Source organism: Dermacentor silvarum, chromosome 3 (genome assembly GCF_013339745.2).
Source record: "Dermacentor silvarum isolate Dsil-2018 chromosome 3, BIME_Dsil_1.4, whole genome shotgun sequence".
In the NCBI taxonomy this organism is placed as follows: Eukaryota; Metazoa; Arthropoda; class Arachnida; order Ixodida; family Ixodidae; genus Dermacentor; species Dermacentor silvarum.
This window is the reverse complement of record NC_051156.1, coordinates 151,030,053-151,047,051: the sequence shown is the minus strand read 5'-3', so window position 1 is coordinate 151,047,051 and position 16,999 is coordinate 151,030,053. Positions and strand designations below refer to the sequence as shown.

At 46.8% G+C, this 16,999-nt stretch overlaps 1 protein-coding gene across 1 annotated transcript in view; it reads right to left on the bottom strand.

The window, feature by feature from the left end:
- Nucleotides 1–458: 458 nt before the first annotated feature.
- Nucleotides 459–16,999, bottom strand: part of LOC119445922 (uncharacterized) — a 36,629-nt gene continuing 20,088 nt past the window's right edge. The window contains exons 7-10 of the mRNA XM_049663731.1: nt 15,147–15,225; nt 9,607–9,715; nt 9,102–9,205; nt 459–2,656 (exon numbers count right to left, since the gene is read on the bottom strand). Coding sequence (XP_049519688.1) covers nt 2,273–2,656; nt 9,102–9,205; nt 9,607–9,715; nt 15,147–15,225 — 676 coding nt within the window. The 3' untranslated portion in view covers nt 459–2,272. The remainder of the gene's footprint in view (nt 2,657–9,101; nt 9,206–9,606; nt 9,716–15,146; nt 15,226–16,999) is intronic.

Sequence of the window (16,999 nt, the reverse complement as noted above, 5' to 3'; positions counted from 1 at the left end):
CTGCGCTTGTGTAGTTCAAACCAGTGAGTTAACATAAGGGAAACACCGGCGCATCACTACTTCGCACTTCCCCAGGTTTCACGTTAGTGGAGCTGTATTATTGCTGGATTTGAACTACACAACCGCAGAATTTGAGCAGTATTGGAGCTACATTAAGCGCAGGATTTGAGCAAGGGTTTGAATTAGAACAAGCGCAGGATTTTTACCGCGACACGGGGCCCTTTACGCTGTCGCGTTAAAAGCTTTGTGAATCTGGCCCCTGTTTACAAAAAAAAAAAAAAAAAAAGAAAAAAAAACCGCATAAAAAGACAAAATTGTGCCGGGATGAACCTGTGCGCATGCGCATTCTATTGTACTTTTTCCTCTTGGGGAATGTAATAAATCCCTAGGGAGTGTAGCGCCTGTGGTGTAGGTTCTTGTCTTTTTACGTCTGTTTTATTCACGCTACGATGACCTCACCAAGCGTCAACCAACCAGCCCAAGAATAAGTTATTTTGCATTCACAGTTGGCGACGCACCTCGGCGTCATCTGTATATCCTCGCCGCGATAGGCGTTGCCTTTGGGCGAATGCTTCAGGCGCAAGACGGAAACAGTGCGCACGAACCGCGGTCAAGGGCTATAGATGGCCTGTGTACAGTCAGCGTGGCTTTGTATAGACGGTGAAGAATCGACATTGTAAGGACGGACGCGGTAGCTAAACGTTATTTCACCCTAATCAGTTGACACACATAAAGAATGGAGAAATAGTCAAGACCAATGAAAGCCTTCCTCGAAATAAGGCAAGGTGAAAAATGACGTATTAGAAGTCCCGAAGCGTTTAGTGGCGACTTCTGCTTGTTCTTTTTTCTTTCAGGTAAGAATTTCTAAAGTTATTTCTTTAATTAGAAAGTTAGTCTTACAGTATATAAATCGATGTGTACATGAAACGCACGTTTCGTGAGAAAAAAAATCGAAGAGGAACGGTCGGTATACAATTACCTGGAGTTGAGGCATTTAACATAATATAACGGTAAATTAACGTATGGTAAGTAGACGTTAGATTCTAAAACCCACGGTTTTTACTCGAACGCTTCATTACTACTATGTTCACGGCCAACCGTGTTTACACGTTAATTACCTTTACAGATGACTTCAATAATAATTTATCGCTGAATGCTTCGGAGTAATTCCTACTCGTAGGCTGAATCTATTTGATAGCCTATACTCTAATGTGCAAAAGAGGCCACAGAAGAAAAAAGCCTCATTTGCAACGCGCTTTCATTGCGAAAATGCACGACGCAAAGCATGAACACGGTGGCTATCATTGACAGGAGAGAGGGTTAATGGGAACGATATAAAGAATTTATCGTAGCACCTGGCACTAAATCCAGCTATCAAAACGCAGTATAGTACGTACACCTTATACCATGGCTCATAGTTGCGAAACGCCTTGGTACCTGATATCAATTTCTTGATTTATTCTGCAAGAGGCTGCGGGTAGTTCCGTCTGCAATCGTATTTATACCTTGATACCACATTTTAGGTACTTTCTTAATGCTAACGCCCCAAGGTACACATGTACGGCTAGAAATTGGCATTTATTTCTTTAACGACAGATATCGTCAAACACGAGGACCCGTTGTTGGAATAAAAATATTATGCAGCCTCAACACCTCGACAAGGAGGAGGAGGAAAAAAAGAAAGGGGGAAGGGAGATATATTAACCAGAAAAGCGCCTGGTTGGGTACCCTACGCTTAGGGAAGGGAAAAACGACCGTGAAGAGCGAATGGACGTGGGAAAGAAACAAATGGAGGTCTACATGAACTATAGGCTTACTTTATAGAAAAGATCACGACATATATTATTTACTCGAAACAATAAATGCGGTAACTCGAATTACGTACATTGACAACTTTATGGCAGGTGTTTCTTTTTTCTTTTTTTTTTTTTACGCTATAGCATAAGGATACGACTTAACTTTCTTTTTCACGACCGGCGAGGGACGCGAACAGTCAACCTTCTCCCAGTTTCTTTACATTTTGAGTTCGTTAAATTTTTCGAGACACCGATCGAGACACTCACTCACCGATCACGTGCCATCTCTCTGCGCGTTCTACTATTATGGACTATGCGGTCTGCAGCGAACAAGTCTTTCTTTACACGGCTTCGCATTCCCAAGATGACCAGCAGCAGGAGGCCTCGCTTCTTACGACCATCGCCGAATCGGTATCGAACGCTCTCTTCCAGAAGCGAACGACACCGATCAGCCGCGCAGTTCGTCCGCCGCCTAGTCATCGCTTCGACCCTCCGCGCGAAGTGTTGACGAAGCGGTTGACGCGCTCAGCTTCCGAAGCCTTCCTTGCCGGTTGCCGCGACCCGGGTTGCGACTGCGGCTGTCTTGCATGGCCGCGGCTCGCCGCCGTTAGGGGCGCTGTCGACGTCGTCGTCGCTTGCGACTGTCGCGCCTGTTGCGGGCGCTGCTGGGAGACGCGGAACACGCTGTGGCTTCGCGAGTTGACCGCGGTCGAGGTCGACGAGAAGGAGATGCGTCGCTGGTCCGTCGACGAGCCGACGCCGACCGACGCGTCCGATGCACCGCCCGCGCTGCTGCCGCTCGCGCCCGTGGCCGGGGCTCCCGCAGCTCGCACGCTCGGCCTGGGACCGTATCGATGAACCTGTGAAGGAGCGCGCGATTTGTTTCTCCTTTACGATGTACATACAGTCAAAACTACTTCAAGAAAGAAAAAAAAAACAACAAAGAATGAAACGTGTGGTTCAAACCTCCCAGGCGGCCTTACACGCCAGGAGGAGGTGGTGTTGCGGAGACTCCGTGTGGGGGTGGCACTTACCCCATCGGTCACTTATGCCTGGCCACAACACCTCCGTGGATCATTTGCGGATACCTGCCCATATTGCCCAGCTCGAGCGTCCTCGGCAACAATCAAACACCTGTTGTGGACATGCCCTGGTCTAAACCAGGTCCGACGGCGCTACCTGAAAACAGTGGGCCTTCATCCTACGCGACCACCGGACTATGAATCATGGCTCTATGGAAGCAACCATCGAGCACTATTGCTCTTTATCGCCGAAACCGGCCTACATTGTTATACTTAATGGTTTATGCCGTTGGGCGAACTTTCGAAAAAAAAAGAACGAAACAGACTGGTGTGCTAGTTAGTATTGCATGTTAATAGTTTTTAGCGCATAGCAACGCACTGCACGAGAGCAGGCACACAGCACACAAGAAACCAGCCATGGCCTGAAGCATAAGTTGCTTTTATTAAGGAGTAAAAACCACCGGAATATATTGTGCCGCCACAAGCCTTTTGGCAAGGTTCTTATACTGTTAAGCTCTTGATGTAAGTGATTGTGTGTTTATGTGAAAAATCGAACCAACGCAAAATATCCAAGATTATACCGATGTGTCTTCTCGTGTGTCGTCTGCTGTGGCGGTCACGTGGCATTAAAACCTAAGGAGGTTGTAAAACCCCCTGAATGAGGCGCCAGGAAGTCGGGTGCGGTGTGCACTGAGCGCCAGATGTGCTGAATTGTTATTTATATATATATATATATATATATATATATATATATATTGACGATGATGCTGACACTGAGGTGCATACCGACGCCAGTAGCATTGGCCTTGGCGCAGTGCTCGTCCAGCTTCAAGATGCAGTGGAAAGAGTTATAGCGTATGCCAGCCGCTCCCTGTCCCGTGCCGAGGCGAATTATTCGACTACGGAGAAGGAGTGCCTCGCGGTCGTGTGGGCGATCATCAAGTTTCGCCCCTATCTCTATGGTCGTCCCTTCAAAGTAGTGACGGACCACCATGCCCTCTGTTGGTTGGCAAGCATGCGCGACCCTTCAGGACGACTGGCACGGTGGAGCTTGCGGCTACAGGAATTTGACATCACCATCGTTTATAAGTCTGGCCGTAAGCATGAAGACGCTGACACGCTGTCCCGCGCACCCATTGATCCTGCCAGTCAGGAAACAGAGGATGATGACGGCTTCCTGGGCGCCATTAGTTCGTCGGACTTGAGCAGACGGCAGCGTGACGACGGTGAGATTCGACCGATCATCGATCATTTAGAGGGTCGCGACACAACCATACCACGCCATCTGTCCCGCTCGCTGACGTCCTTCTGTCTGCGAGATAACGTGCTGTATAAGAAGAATGCTCGTTCGACCAGCCGTGCTTACCTCCTGGTGGTTCCAAGGGACATGCGCGACGACGTCCTCTTCGCTTGCCATGACGAACCGACATCTGGTCATTTAGGCTTTTCACGAACACTCGCTAGAGTAAGCGAAATGTACTATTGGCCCGGGCTTTCGGCAAGCGTCAAACAGTACGTTAAAGGCTGTCGTGAATGCCAGCGCCGCAAGACACCATCCGTTAAACCGGCTGGCTTACTTCAGCCAATTGAAGCACCTCACACGCCTTTCGACCAAGTCGGCATGGACATTCTCGGACCGTTTCCCCTTTCTGCCGACGGCAACAAATGGGTGATCGTCGCGACTGATTATTTAACACGCTATGCTGAGACGCAGGCGATCCCACGAGCCACGGCCTCAGAGGTAGCGCACTTCTTCATGCGCCACATCGTCTTGCGTCACGGTGCTCCCTCCACTGTAATAACTGACAGAGGGACAGCATTCACAGCGCAGCTTATGGACGAGGTTTTTGAATTGAGCAACACCAGGCATCGCAAGACGACCGCGTACCATCCGCAGACCAACGGACTTACCGAGCGACTGAATAAGACGGTCACAGATATGCTCGCAATGTACATAGACGTTATATATATATATATATATATATATATATATATATATATATATGTGTGTGTGTGTGTGTGTGTGTGTGTGTGTGTGTGTGTGTGTGTGTGTGTGTGTGTGTGTGACGCGAGCAGGAGGTTGCGGACGTAGAACAACATGGTCGCCCGAACACTGCCTTTAATCTTCATCTTCCTCTTTCCCCACTAATGCACCGCACCGTCCTTGTGTGGTTCGTTACACACTTCCCCCCTCTCCCCGAGAGAGACGTATGTACAGGGGCGGATGATACCGTCTTAACCTTCTCACATGAACGATGTCAGTCTGGCAGTCCGGTGACGTCCAGAAGAGCTCAGGTGGCCGAGGCTGGCTGTTCTACTCCGGACGACATATTACGCATGTCCCAATGAAGAAAGGTTTGGACACACGGTAGCCGTGGGAACTCAGTTGTCGTTGCCACGGTGTCTCCTGCTCGAACGTTCGGTTGACTGGGTCGTTGCGGCGACGTCTCTGTTGGTGCGGTGTGCCGGGAAGGTGCCCGTGTTTTTTCCGTCGTTGTGCACAGCGTTTTCGCAGGAATCCTTGGGGTAGTAGCAGTTCTGATAGGTGGTGCTGTGTGTGTGTTCGGCGACGTTTCTTTCTTGCAAAACATAGCATTCGTCGAGTTCGCCTTGGGTTTTTTTCGCCTTGCTGGTTCACGTCTTTTCTGATGATGCATTTGTTCTTCCGGCGACGCTCTTTGTCGTCGTCTGTGTCGACGTCGTCGTCGTGGTTGAGGACTTTGTGGATGGAGTTGATGATGTTTCTTATATTACGGCGGGATTTGCTGAGGTAGTGTTTCCATCAGAATTAGCCTTTGATTAGCTTTGCAAATTGACGTGGTAACCTGTCGGTAGCTAGTACAGTGCTCGCTTGTGGGAGACTTGACTGGTGGCAAAATCATTGTGCCAGACATCACAGAAGGTTCTTCTGAGGCTGCTGGGACGCCATAATGAGTGGGCGCTACTGTCATATGGTAGGGTGCGACGCTAGGTGCCTGCGACGCTTCTACAGAGGCAGTGGCTCCTTGTGGTGTTGTGCGCGGAAGAAAGCTTATGTGTTGCGAAGTGATTTGGTCTCCTAACGAACGTGGCTTATCCACTGTTGCCGAAAGTGAATTATCTTCCTTGTAAAAAGAGGACACGCTCGTGGTGGTTTCCTTCTGTAGCCTTGGCGGGAAGGCAGTTTGCTTCATGTCACCGCTGGAAGTAATAGCAGCGCTCTATGCTTGACTGGTGTGAACGGTACCGTAGTCTGAAGTATAGCAGCTTGGAATCCTGGATGATCGATCATTGGATGATGTCGCTGTAGACGTGACTTCACCACGCGCTTCCAGTGATAGGTCCGACTCTGGAAAATTAGAGGTGCCATGCGCGAACGAAGCAATTCTGTGAAGCACGGGCTGCGCATTAAGCGTCATAGAAGACTGGCGTGACTTGAAACCAGGCGGCGGGTCGCACGTATAAGACACAGTGAACGCAGCCGATGCTTTAGCGATTGCACGAGTACGATAGCGGAATGAAGACGCACATATTGATGACTCCTGCACGGAAGTGAAGTCAGGTGGAGTGTTTGGTCTTGAAGGAATGCGACGTGAATATCGCTCAGCGAAAGGAGGCTTTACTTTGTCCATTGTGCGTGCTGAAATAATTCCAGGCGTGCGATTCTGTTTCGTCTTTTCAGGAGGGTTACTACATGACAAACTTGTTGATGATCTAGTCATGCGTGGCTTTTGTTGGCACTGATGATGATTGCTAAGTGGAGAATGCGGCTGATTACGGCGACCCAGTTGTGATTTCTCCAACTGCTGCATAATGAGGGGGTCTGCAACGTACGTGAAATCTACTGATCATCTCTTCTTTGATTTTGTCCCACGATTCGTCGTTTTCGAAGATATGCGTGAGGTAGAAGCGAAATGCCTCACCAGTGACGTAGTCATTGAAGTTGGAGACCATATCCCGTTCCGACCATGATGCAGCGGATGCGTGGAGCTCGAAAAGGTGGAACCAATCTTCCACGGGCCCATCGTCCACTGATCCGGTGTACTTGGGTATGTCCAAGGGTTGCGGGGATGTGGTCATGATGCTGGTCGGTGTCGGTGGGGAAGCTGTGCGCTCGGGATTCACAGCGTGGCATGCCACACTTGCATGTTGATGTGTGGCTGATGAGGTGGCTGCAAGGTCTTCATCCTGTCGACTAGTGTGACGCGAGCAGGAGGTTGCGGACGTAGAACAGCATGGTCGCCCGAACACTGCCTTTAATCTTCATCTTCCTCTTTCCCCACTAATGCACCGCACCATCCTTGTGTGGTTCGTTCCGCCTTGGGAACTCCACAGCTACAATTTGTAAATTGCAATATGGGCCATCAGGTAATTAGTTAAAAAATTAATTAGTGAATTTCTGTTAATTATTCAATATGCATTTCAATTTCTTGTGCAAGTAATGTCCGCCTCTTCGAGTAGACCAGCTCATGAACTAGAATTGTGCTATCTGCCACAGGCAACCTTTGAGAATTTTTGAAAGTGTTATATGTAGGGTGTTTCAGCGAACACCTTCAAAAATTCTCAAAGGTTGCCTGTGGCAGATAGCACAATTCTAGTTCATGAGCTGGTCTACTCGAAGAGACAGACATTACTTGCACAAGAAATTGAAATTCCTAATCAACTAATTAACAAAAATTACTAATTAAGTTTTTAACTAATTACCTGATGGCCCATATTGCAATTTACAAATTGCAGCCGTGTAGTTCGCAAGGCGGATTCACTTGGAACGAATTCTTGGGATGACACCAGTTCCGAGATATTAATTCATGAACTTTGCGGAGAAATGCATTGGCGTTCCAGTCAATTTCTTAACAAAATGTCGCATTATACATTGAGGCACAAACTTAACTGGAACGCCAATGCATTTCTCCGCAAAGCTGGCGCTGAGCCGTGCTCCCTCAAGGGCTGCAGAAGATAGCGCCAACCTTTCCCTTTCCCTCAAGAACCACTTATCATCAGGAAATTAATATCTCGAAACTGGTGTCATCCTGAGAAATAATTCCAAGTGTATCCGCTTTGCGATTTCCATGGCTACAATTTGTTAATTGCAATATGGGCCATCAGGTAATTATTTAAGAACTTAAGTAGTGAATTTTTGTTGATTAGTCGATTATGCATTTCATTTTTTTTGTGCTAGTAATGTCCGCCTCTTCGAATAGACCAGCTCATGAAATAGAATTGAGCTATCTGCCGCAAGAAACCTTAAATAAATTTTGAAAGTGTTCGCTGAAACACCCTGTATATATATATATATATATATATATATATATATATATATATAAGATATTATATATTGGCCAAGAAAAGTAGAAAGTTACCTATCAAGATAGGGGTCAGGCAAGGGGACGCATGTTTAGAAGAAGTATTCAAGCTCTTAGACTGGGAAGGCTTAGGAGTGAGGATAAACGGCGAATATCTCAGCAACCTTCGGTTTGCAGATGACATTGACAACAAATGATTGAGGACATCAACCGAAAAAGTGTAAGAGTGGGGTTGAAGGTGAATATGCAGAAGAGAAAGATAATGTTCAATAGCCTGGCAAGGGAACAAGCATTCAGGATCGCCAGTCAGCCTCTAGAGTCTGTAAAGGAGTACGCTTATCTAGGTCAATTACTCAAAGGGGACTCTGGTCATGAGAAGGAAATTTATAGAAGAATGAAATTGGGTTGGAGTGCATACGACAGGCTTTACCAAATCCTGACTGGGAGCTTACCAATGTCGTTGAAAAGAAAAGTGCACAATCATTGCATTCTACCGGTGCTAACCTATGGGGTACAAACTTGGATGTCAACAAGGAAGCTCGGGAACAAGTTGAGCACCGCACAAAGAGCGATGGAACGAAAAATGTTAGGCCAAACGTTAAGAGACAGGACGAGAGCGATGTGGATCAGAGAGCAAACGGAGATATATGCGATACTTTAGCAGACATTAAGAGAAAGAAATGGAACTGGGCAGGCCATGTAATGCGTAGGGTAGATAACCAGTGGACCATTAGAGTTACAGAATGGATACCAAAAGAAGGGAAGCGCAGTCGAGGACGGCAGAAAACTAGGTGGGGTGATGAAGTTAGGAAATTTGCAGGCGCAAGTTGGAATCAGCTAGCGCAAGACAGGGGTAATTGGAGATCGCAGGGAGAGACCTTCGTCCTGCAGTGGACATGAATATTGGCTGATGATGATGATGATAATGATGATATATTGGCTGACGCATCTGGTATAAGGCCGGCCCTACGGAAGTGCGGCGCATTCAATGTCAAACTCACGGGGTACTGTGAGAGAAGGGCATGGTATGGCCTCTGCGTTGGCTCCGCTCTCCTAGGCAAGGATCCTGCCGATGATCGGTCGAGCGGCGTAGGCGTCCTGAACACTGGAAAAGAAAAATTTAAAAGAGAGAGAGAGAGAGAGTTGTGCAAGCGAGTTAAGGCAAGCGAGTTAAGATTAAGGAGGACAATGAAAGGCCGAAGAGGGCAGATGCGATCTATTAAGCTACCACGTTTTCTTACTTTCTTACGTTCGCACGCACCAACGTTACTATAACTGTCAAAAACGATCACGAGTGTCTGAAATTTAGAGCATCAGCCGAGGCCAATTCTTGAAGTCCTTTTGTGACGGGCTTATTACCTTAAAAAGCGACGCCTCCCGCGAAAAAAAGAAAAGCTTTCGTAGTCTCGTCAAGTTAGAATAGCCAAGGGTCCATTTCCTTTTAAAAACTAAGTTTCCTCGGGCCCTTTCCGATTTCGCAGCGCTGGCGCGTGTTCTTCCCCTTACCTCCGATCCTGTCCACCTGCAGGCGCTGCAGTAGCCGAGCCTGGCGCGCGATCACCTCGGGGTGGTTCTCATGGAGGCAGCGGGCGCCCACCAGGCACAGCTTTTCTTCCTGCGTTTGTGCAATGAAGAGGGAGGAGAGGGGAGAGAGAGAATAGAGGGTAGTAGATGTTGTGAGTCGCCACTCGAAAAAGCGATATAGGTATAGCCAGTAAATTAAGTGACCAACGACTACGAAAGACGACAGAAGATGGCGCTGTCGGCCAAGAAAGATTGGAAGTTCGGTTACGGTGGCTAGATGGGTAGGTGTGCCGACCGAGCGTAGTTCTCCACTTCTCCGCATCATGACGCAAAATTGGCGCTGCGGACAGTAGAACGGTTCAGCGGCGCGCAACAGCGGCTGCGCTGTGTAGACGAGCTGCTAGTCTGATAGTATCGCTTGCCTCTGATTTTATCTTTGAAGTGCGCGTTATAATACCGTTCTGATCAGTGTAGGCCAAGCCAGAATGAGGAACTTGTTGTTGTCGTCTAGTCAGAAAAAACGAAATGCTGAAGTAAATTTTCTAGCTTGGCAATCGGTCACATTTATTGATATAAACGCGGCGCTCCAGCCCATTGCATTAAAGACGTAAATGCATTTTTTCCATGCATAAAACAATACTGCAATGGTTTTATACGGTATGTGGAACAGTGTTTACATGACATTTAGCGAGTTCTAATGTTTAAATTTCGAGAAATCCAGCTATTGTTTTATTGCTGCGTCAGTTACAGTATCTAAATTGGTGCGAGAAGAATTGTGTTGGTAAGTGCATATGGTTCACTGTTTCATTGTAATAAAATAAAGCAATATGTCTTGGACTAGATTCGTGAATATATTTAAAATACAAGAAAAGCTCTCGTAACTTGAGTCAGCAGACACACCAACATCAATTAGCTAGCGCCAGCAAGGCCGCAACGTTGGTCCACCACATCATAGCATTGTTCACAGCACACGCCTCATCTTCAGGTGCTTCCTCTTCTCCCTGTTGCATTCGCGCGCCATGTTATTGCCCTTGACAAGAAAGTAAAGGCGTGTAATTGAATAGAACTTCACAACATCGTTTGTGAGCTCTTTCTTGTGCCGCTTACAGCCGATCAAATTCGGGTGATTCAGCTGCAGAAAGGATGCAAAGTCAGCGATACACTGTTCCTTCGTAACTCATTTAAACTGAAGCACAGCTTGAAGGCGTCTTCGAGTGATGCTACCAGTTTTTTTAGTGCTTCAGAAGGGAGTAACAGCCCTGACCTACTCATTCTGTTGAATTCAGTAATGTCCCTGAGCAATATTCGGAGCACTTGGCTCTTTGCAGGAACTTCCTTGCTACATAGCCTGCTATATAGAATATAAGCCTAGAATCACTTTTCTTTTCCCTGTAGCAGCGCAGCGGTGCTCGATGTCGCAGGCGCTGAGCACCTCATGTGCGGCTTGCAAATTTACAATGTCGAGGAGCTCATGGACGTACGCTTTTCGGTGTACCGCTTGCTCATTAACGTCACCGATACAATCTAGCCACCGTACCGATACTGAGCAAGCTACTGAGCAGCTCGGGGCGAACATTTCCGCTGTCAGACAGCGGAACAATTCAGCTGTCTTTCTCACAAATTTAGAGCCCGACTTGCAGTTTGGAGCGAAGCAGTAGGTCTCCTTGGTGGTCTTCTTTGGTGGAGCAACGCCGCCACTAATCTTGCAGGTCATCTTTCCTACCTGGAACATTCCACATCGCTTAGGAACTTACAAACAGTACGAGAGATGCGGAGCTCTTCACCTTTGAAACTGACACGAACAGACGACATACAACTATTCCAATACGGGCTTTATTTTTTTTATTTTTTTTGCTCGCCGCCAGTCCGCCAGCCCCCTGTAGCAGACGACGTGCGCTGCGGAACCGTTCTACTGACCGCAGCGCCAATTTTGCGTCATGACGCGGAGAAGCGGTGAACTACGCTCCAGAGGCGCCGGTCGGCACACCTACCCATCTAGCCACCGTAGTTCGGTGGCAGAAAAGTAGGGAGACGACAAACAACGGAGGTGTACAAAAACAAAGTTCCCAATAGAGGTTCAGAAAGTTTGATGATGGGCATTCTTTGCGGTTTACTTTTTAAATATAGGTAGGGCATTAGGCGAAATAATAACAAGAGCTTGGTGGCGCCACCCACCGCCCCGTTTCAAAGGGGACGCTCGTAGCATCCATCTATCCATCCGGAAAAAGAACGATGTCGAGGACACGCTGACGGTGTCAACGACGACTACCAAACGATGGCTCACTCATTGCAGAGCCGAGGCAGAATCATGGTGGTGTTAAGAAATGTAGGCTTATCTTCTGCAAGGGCGAGCATTTCTGTTAAGGAAGCGTAATAATGATAAGCATGAGGACACCTGCGGAGATCGCCACGGAAGCTCGAGAAATACGTTTTTAGAAGTTATCGCTGCAAAAAAAAAAAAAAAAAAAAGTGCGGGAATGTATGTACACCGACAAGTACTTAGCGGAAAACTTCGGCAGCGGAGAATGTAATTCCCGGAACAATAAAGTTTCTTACTAACATTGCTGGGTTCAAATCAATCCTTATACCCCATTTTCTAAATAACTCAATTGCTGATATTCTTCTTTCTTCTCTGCTGATTGCGAAGAATAGGCAGTGTTGATAATTCGAAATATTGGACAACATGATTGTCATGTCACCGGCGCTGTGCCGGAGCTTTATCTTGACCGATGATACTCGACCGCGTCGTCGAGAAAGATGGTTGCTTCGCCGAGTTCGTTCAGGAAAACGAGGACGCGGCTATCCTCAATTATTCACCTCGATACGCCCGTACTCCCGTATTCACCAGTGTAAATCCACTTGGAGCTGCTCTTCGCTTCTGTGATTTCACGATGATGATGATGATGATGATGATGATGATGATGATGATGATGATGATGATGATGATGGTGGTGGTGGTGCGTGCATACCCATCGAAATGTGGCGGTGGCACATGTCACCAAGCTTGTTCTTTAAGAGTTTGAGGTGCATTTAACTCTTCAAATATATGTATACTCTAAACTACATTATTCACGGTCCCTGGTAACCCTAACGCCTCGGTCAAGCCTATGCACTCGTTCCGAATTTATAGCTGTATGGATTCCCTGACATTCTGACAGAATGTGCTCAGTGGTTACTGTACCATTTTATTCCTCTTACTCCCTCTTCCCAGCACAGGGTAGCCAGCCGGTCTGAGAACTGGCTAACCTCCCCGTCTTTCTGTCTATTCCTCCTCCTCCTCCTTCATTCACGTGTTATCTTCACCCAAAAGTTCTACGACACCCTGAACATGCTTAAGAGAAGTGGAGCCGTTCGGAGTGTAACATTTTCTTCTCTTATGATTTATTTCGCTGCTCTATATTGTTCCATACCTAACTTCCTCTCTATTGTTTCATCATAAACCAATAAAGAGCAGTTGAGTGATGCCCAGCATCGCCCCTCCAGTGAAGACGACGCCGTGCTTCCAGAACGGTCGTCGTTAATTCATACAGCATTGAGTTGCTTTAGAAACGCACCTTTCTGCTAGTGCATTTGAATAGACGCCAAGAGCAGCTGGTTACAAATTTTTCGCTCGAGAATACTCGCAAAGTGTAATTGACGCGCCTAACTTCCAATTTTGACGGTGTTCATAGCAACAATCAGTCACCAAACTCGAAAGAAGGTCGAAGCGACGCAAATGAAACTCACATGGCTTCCCCAGAGATACAGCTTCGCAGTGGGGAAAAAAAATCTTCTTGGTCCGGGGGTCGAACACAGTACCACCGCTTTTCCAGGGTTCTCGCTCGATCAGTCTTGAGCGCTGCCTTCCTCTACTTCGCGTTTTTTTTTTTTTTTGCAGAACTTAATTTACTTAAGCGCACCCGTGCCGTATTCTGCCTGCCTGGCTTATAGATGATTGACGAGAGCAGCTCGGGCAGCGCGCAGGTCAGCGTGCGTTATACAACGACATATGGGTGACATTCGAGCGCGCGTGCGTGTCCCGGAAGTCTCCTGGGCAGCAGGCCTTTCTTCTTGGCGGAAGTTAACAATGCGACGGCAAAGCGTGACAGGAAACAATGGCCGCTTCTCGAGGTCAGAATACCTACAACGCGAAAATAATGAGCGGACACTAAAAACCCCGTTTCAGGATCGCACTTGTCACGCAGTGTATAGCGTGATTTTGTATATATAGCTCTCTTATTAGCGCATACAGATGAGCCCCCTCTTTGTCCTTCTCTGGAGCAACGTCGAGGCTTTTCAGGGCCCCTGAATGATTGTCGGCGTCTAAATGGCGACAGCTAAGCACGCCAGACAGTCCAGTCAATGCACGAAAGACAGTACCGCCTGGCGGACTGTCTTTCCAAGTGCAAGTTCGTTCTAACAACATGTAAACGGCCTGAAAAAAAAAAGCATTATTTTTATGCTCTTCTGCAGAGAAAAGCAGCATACTCATATACGTCACACAAACCAGCTTTCCAGCTTGAGTTCCCTTTTTTTCTGATGTGCACCTTGTGTACGTAGCAGTAACCCAAGGAAACGAATTGCTATGGTGGAAGCACCAAAATATTGACCGCTAATGAAATTGCACGTTTGAAATGATTCAGCGTAGATAGAGCGTTACGGATAGTAACTCAGACGCTTGCTTGATATGAGGAAGGTGCGCTGTTGGAATGTAATCAACTCTGTATATATAATATTGTATATAGGCACAGAACGACGCAACGTGTTTTGAAATTAGCAGGATTTTACATCCACATGTAAAATCTTATATTTGCTTTGCAATACTCCATGACTTCAGGGCACTTATGTCTAGCGACTGACACTTGCATGATGGCGATACCGAATGTCCTCCTTCCCATCTCCCCCCTCCCTTCCCCCCATTTTTGTCACTTAAGCTGATATTACGTAGTAACGTTTCCATTTCATACAAGCTGTCACAGCCCTGTATTTAGTGAGTGGTTATTGCGCAATGTATGACGTTGCGCGTGCCTTTTTGCGATGACATATCTTGTTTTGCGCCTGGAATCACGACTTTCCTGTTTAAAAGGGACAAGTGAAAGTGTTGATGGTCTTCTTTGCCTTTGTGTAGGATGTGGCCAACGCGTAATTTATATTCTTGAATGTGTATTTTGTACATTTATTTTTGGTTGCATTTCGTGCTGTTTTGAGACCTGTTATTTTGAGCTTTTATTTGTTCTCATCTTTGTGTGACAACTCACTGTAACGCCTCGTGGCACTGCGGGTAGGAAAATAAATAAACAGAGCGCTTACTGCGCTAGTACGTGCTGCGGCGCAGTTTCATGGCTGGTACACCCACAGAGTAACAGCAACAGAGGTGCGGCTGCCCTCTGAGCACACCGGGATGCTGTGTACTTTCATTTAGCCCGAAAATCGAATACAACTGTGCACTCGCGACATGTGGTCCCTACGGTCAGAATTTTTGATCGTGTTCATCTGCTCAACGTGACCGTTCTACTATCAAAAAATTTCACGGTACTACTCACCTCTGTCTGCAAGGTGGGGGTCATCTGGCCTTCCTTGGACTTCAAGCTTTCGCTTCTGGTGTGAGCCAAGATCTTGTCGCTACGTGGGTTAAAGTAAAGAGCACGCTCAAACGTTCCACACAGGCCGCATTATCGGTGACCGTTCTACTATCAAAGGACTTCACGGTACTACTCACCTCTGTCTGCAAGGTGGGGGTCATCTGGCCTTCCTTGGACTTCAAACTTTCGCTTCTGGTGTGAGCCAAGATCTTGTCGCTGCGTGGGTAAAAGTGAAGACCACGCTCACTCCTTCTGCACAGACCACATTATCGACGCGCTAAACTAAACGTTGGGAGGAACCTGAAGTAAAATTGGCGCTATGCTTGAAAGGTTGCTATGCATACTTCTTTTCCTGCGCAATGTAGAAAAAAATGTATTCCGGAAGGTATTGACAAAAATAAACTATAATTTATAAAAGCAACGAGGCACGAGGTCGCGGGTTCGATTGTCAGCCCCGGCGGCCGCATTTCGATGGGGGTGAAATGCAAGAAAGCTCGTGTACTTGCATTCCGGTGCAAGCTGGTGGTCCCCTGGTGGTCGAACTTAACCTGGAGAAGTGTCTGTAGTGTCTCTGCAGTGTCTCTCATAACACCAGCGTTGCTTTGGGACGCGTTAATTCCCACCAATCTATATTAGAGGCAAGGCTCCCTTGACGTACACTTATTTTAGCCATATGCGCTTTTACAAGGAGTACACGGAAGTTTTACGTATGACCGAGCGCGGACCGGAATTTATCTAGGCAGCAACGATCGCAGCTACGCATCATAAGTGCTGTTTGTCAAGTCTGTACCGTTTCGCAATCCTCTCAACACCACAGACATTGCGTTGAGATAAGTTTTTCCTTATAAAAAAATTTGCAATTGCGAGATGTAGACGACGTCGTAGTTGGAAGAGGAAATGTGGAGATAATGTGAGCAAAAAATGAAAGGGGACACTTTATAAACCGGTGCAAAGCTTTCTCAAGAGAATTTAGGAGAAAGAGAATAAACATTTTTATTACGTCAATGCAACTTTGGAGAGGCGTCCTCATTCCAGAATGCCTTGAGCTCGGGCCGCGTCCTGTCAATCCAACAATAGCAGTTTTGCTTAATCATTTTATGGCTTACTCAGCAGCAGCTGATTTCATTTCACTGTCAATAGACAAGGTTCGATTACAGTGTGACTTCGTCAAATCAAACGGTCCTTTTATGAGCGATTTGCATTACCATTTTACGTTTTTTAATCAGCGTTGATAATAATGGTATTCTCATTATCAACGTGCAATCATAAACGGAACTGAACGAGTTCGACGTAATAGGAAAGGAACACTTAATTATAGAATTGTTCATAGCAGAAACTGCGCTTGTAATAATCATCATCGTTTTCGATGCTGTGCATATTTGTCTGAATATCGTCAGGTAAAATAAAACGATTAAGCGAACGAGGAACGAACCATTGTTTTACTGTTTAATGTTTTTCATAATTTACGTTTAATGTCTGCGGAACATTTTCTTTAGGGTGTACCCAGCATGATTTACCTTTATGAGGCTGTAACTACACTTCCCATTGCAAGTACAGGCGTCTCCACATATGTCTAGAGCACTCGAGTGCTGGGCAGCAGAGCAAAGAAAGAGTAATAAAGCAGCAGCTTCCAGGTTCAAGGTCTGAATACCACGTGGCCCGCACGTCGTTATGGTTTCCGCTGAACGGTAAGCTGCTTCTGAAACCTGCGGCAGATATCAATTTCTTTGCATATCTGCGCACCAGTTCAGCGCTCTATATGGAACAGTGGACGGTTGCAGACATGAATCAACGTCAGAGGCATCGGCGCATTT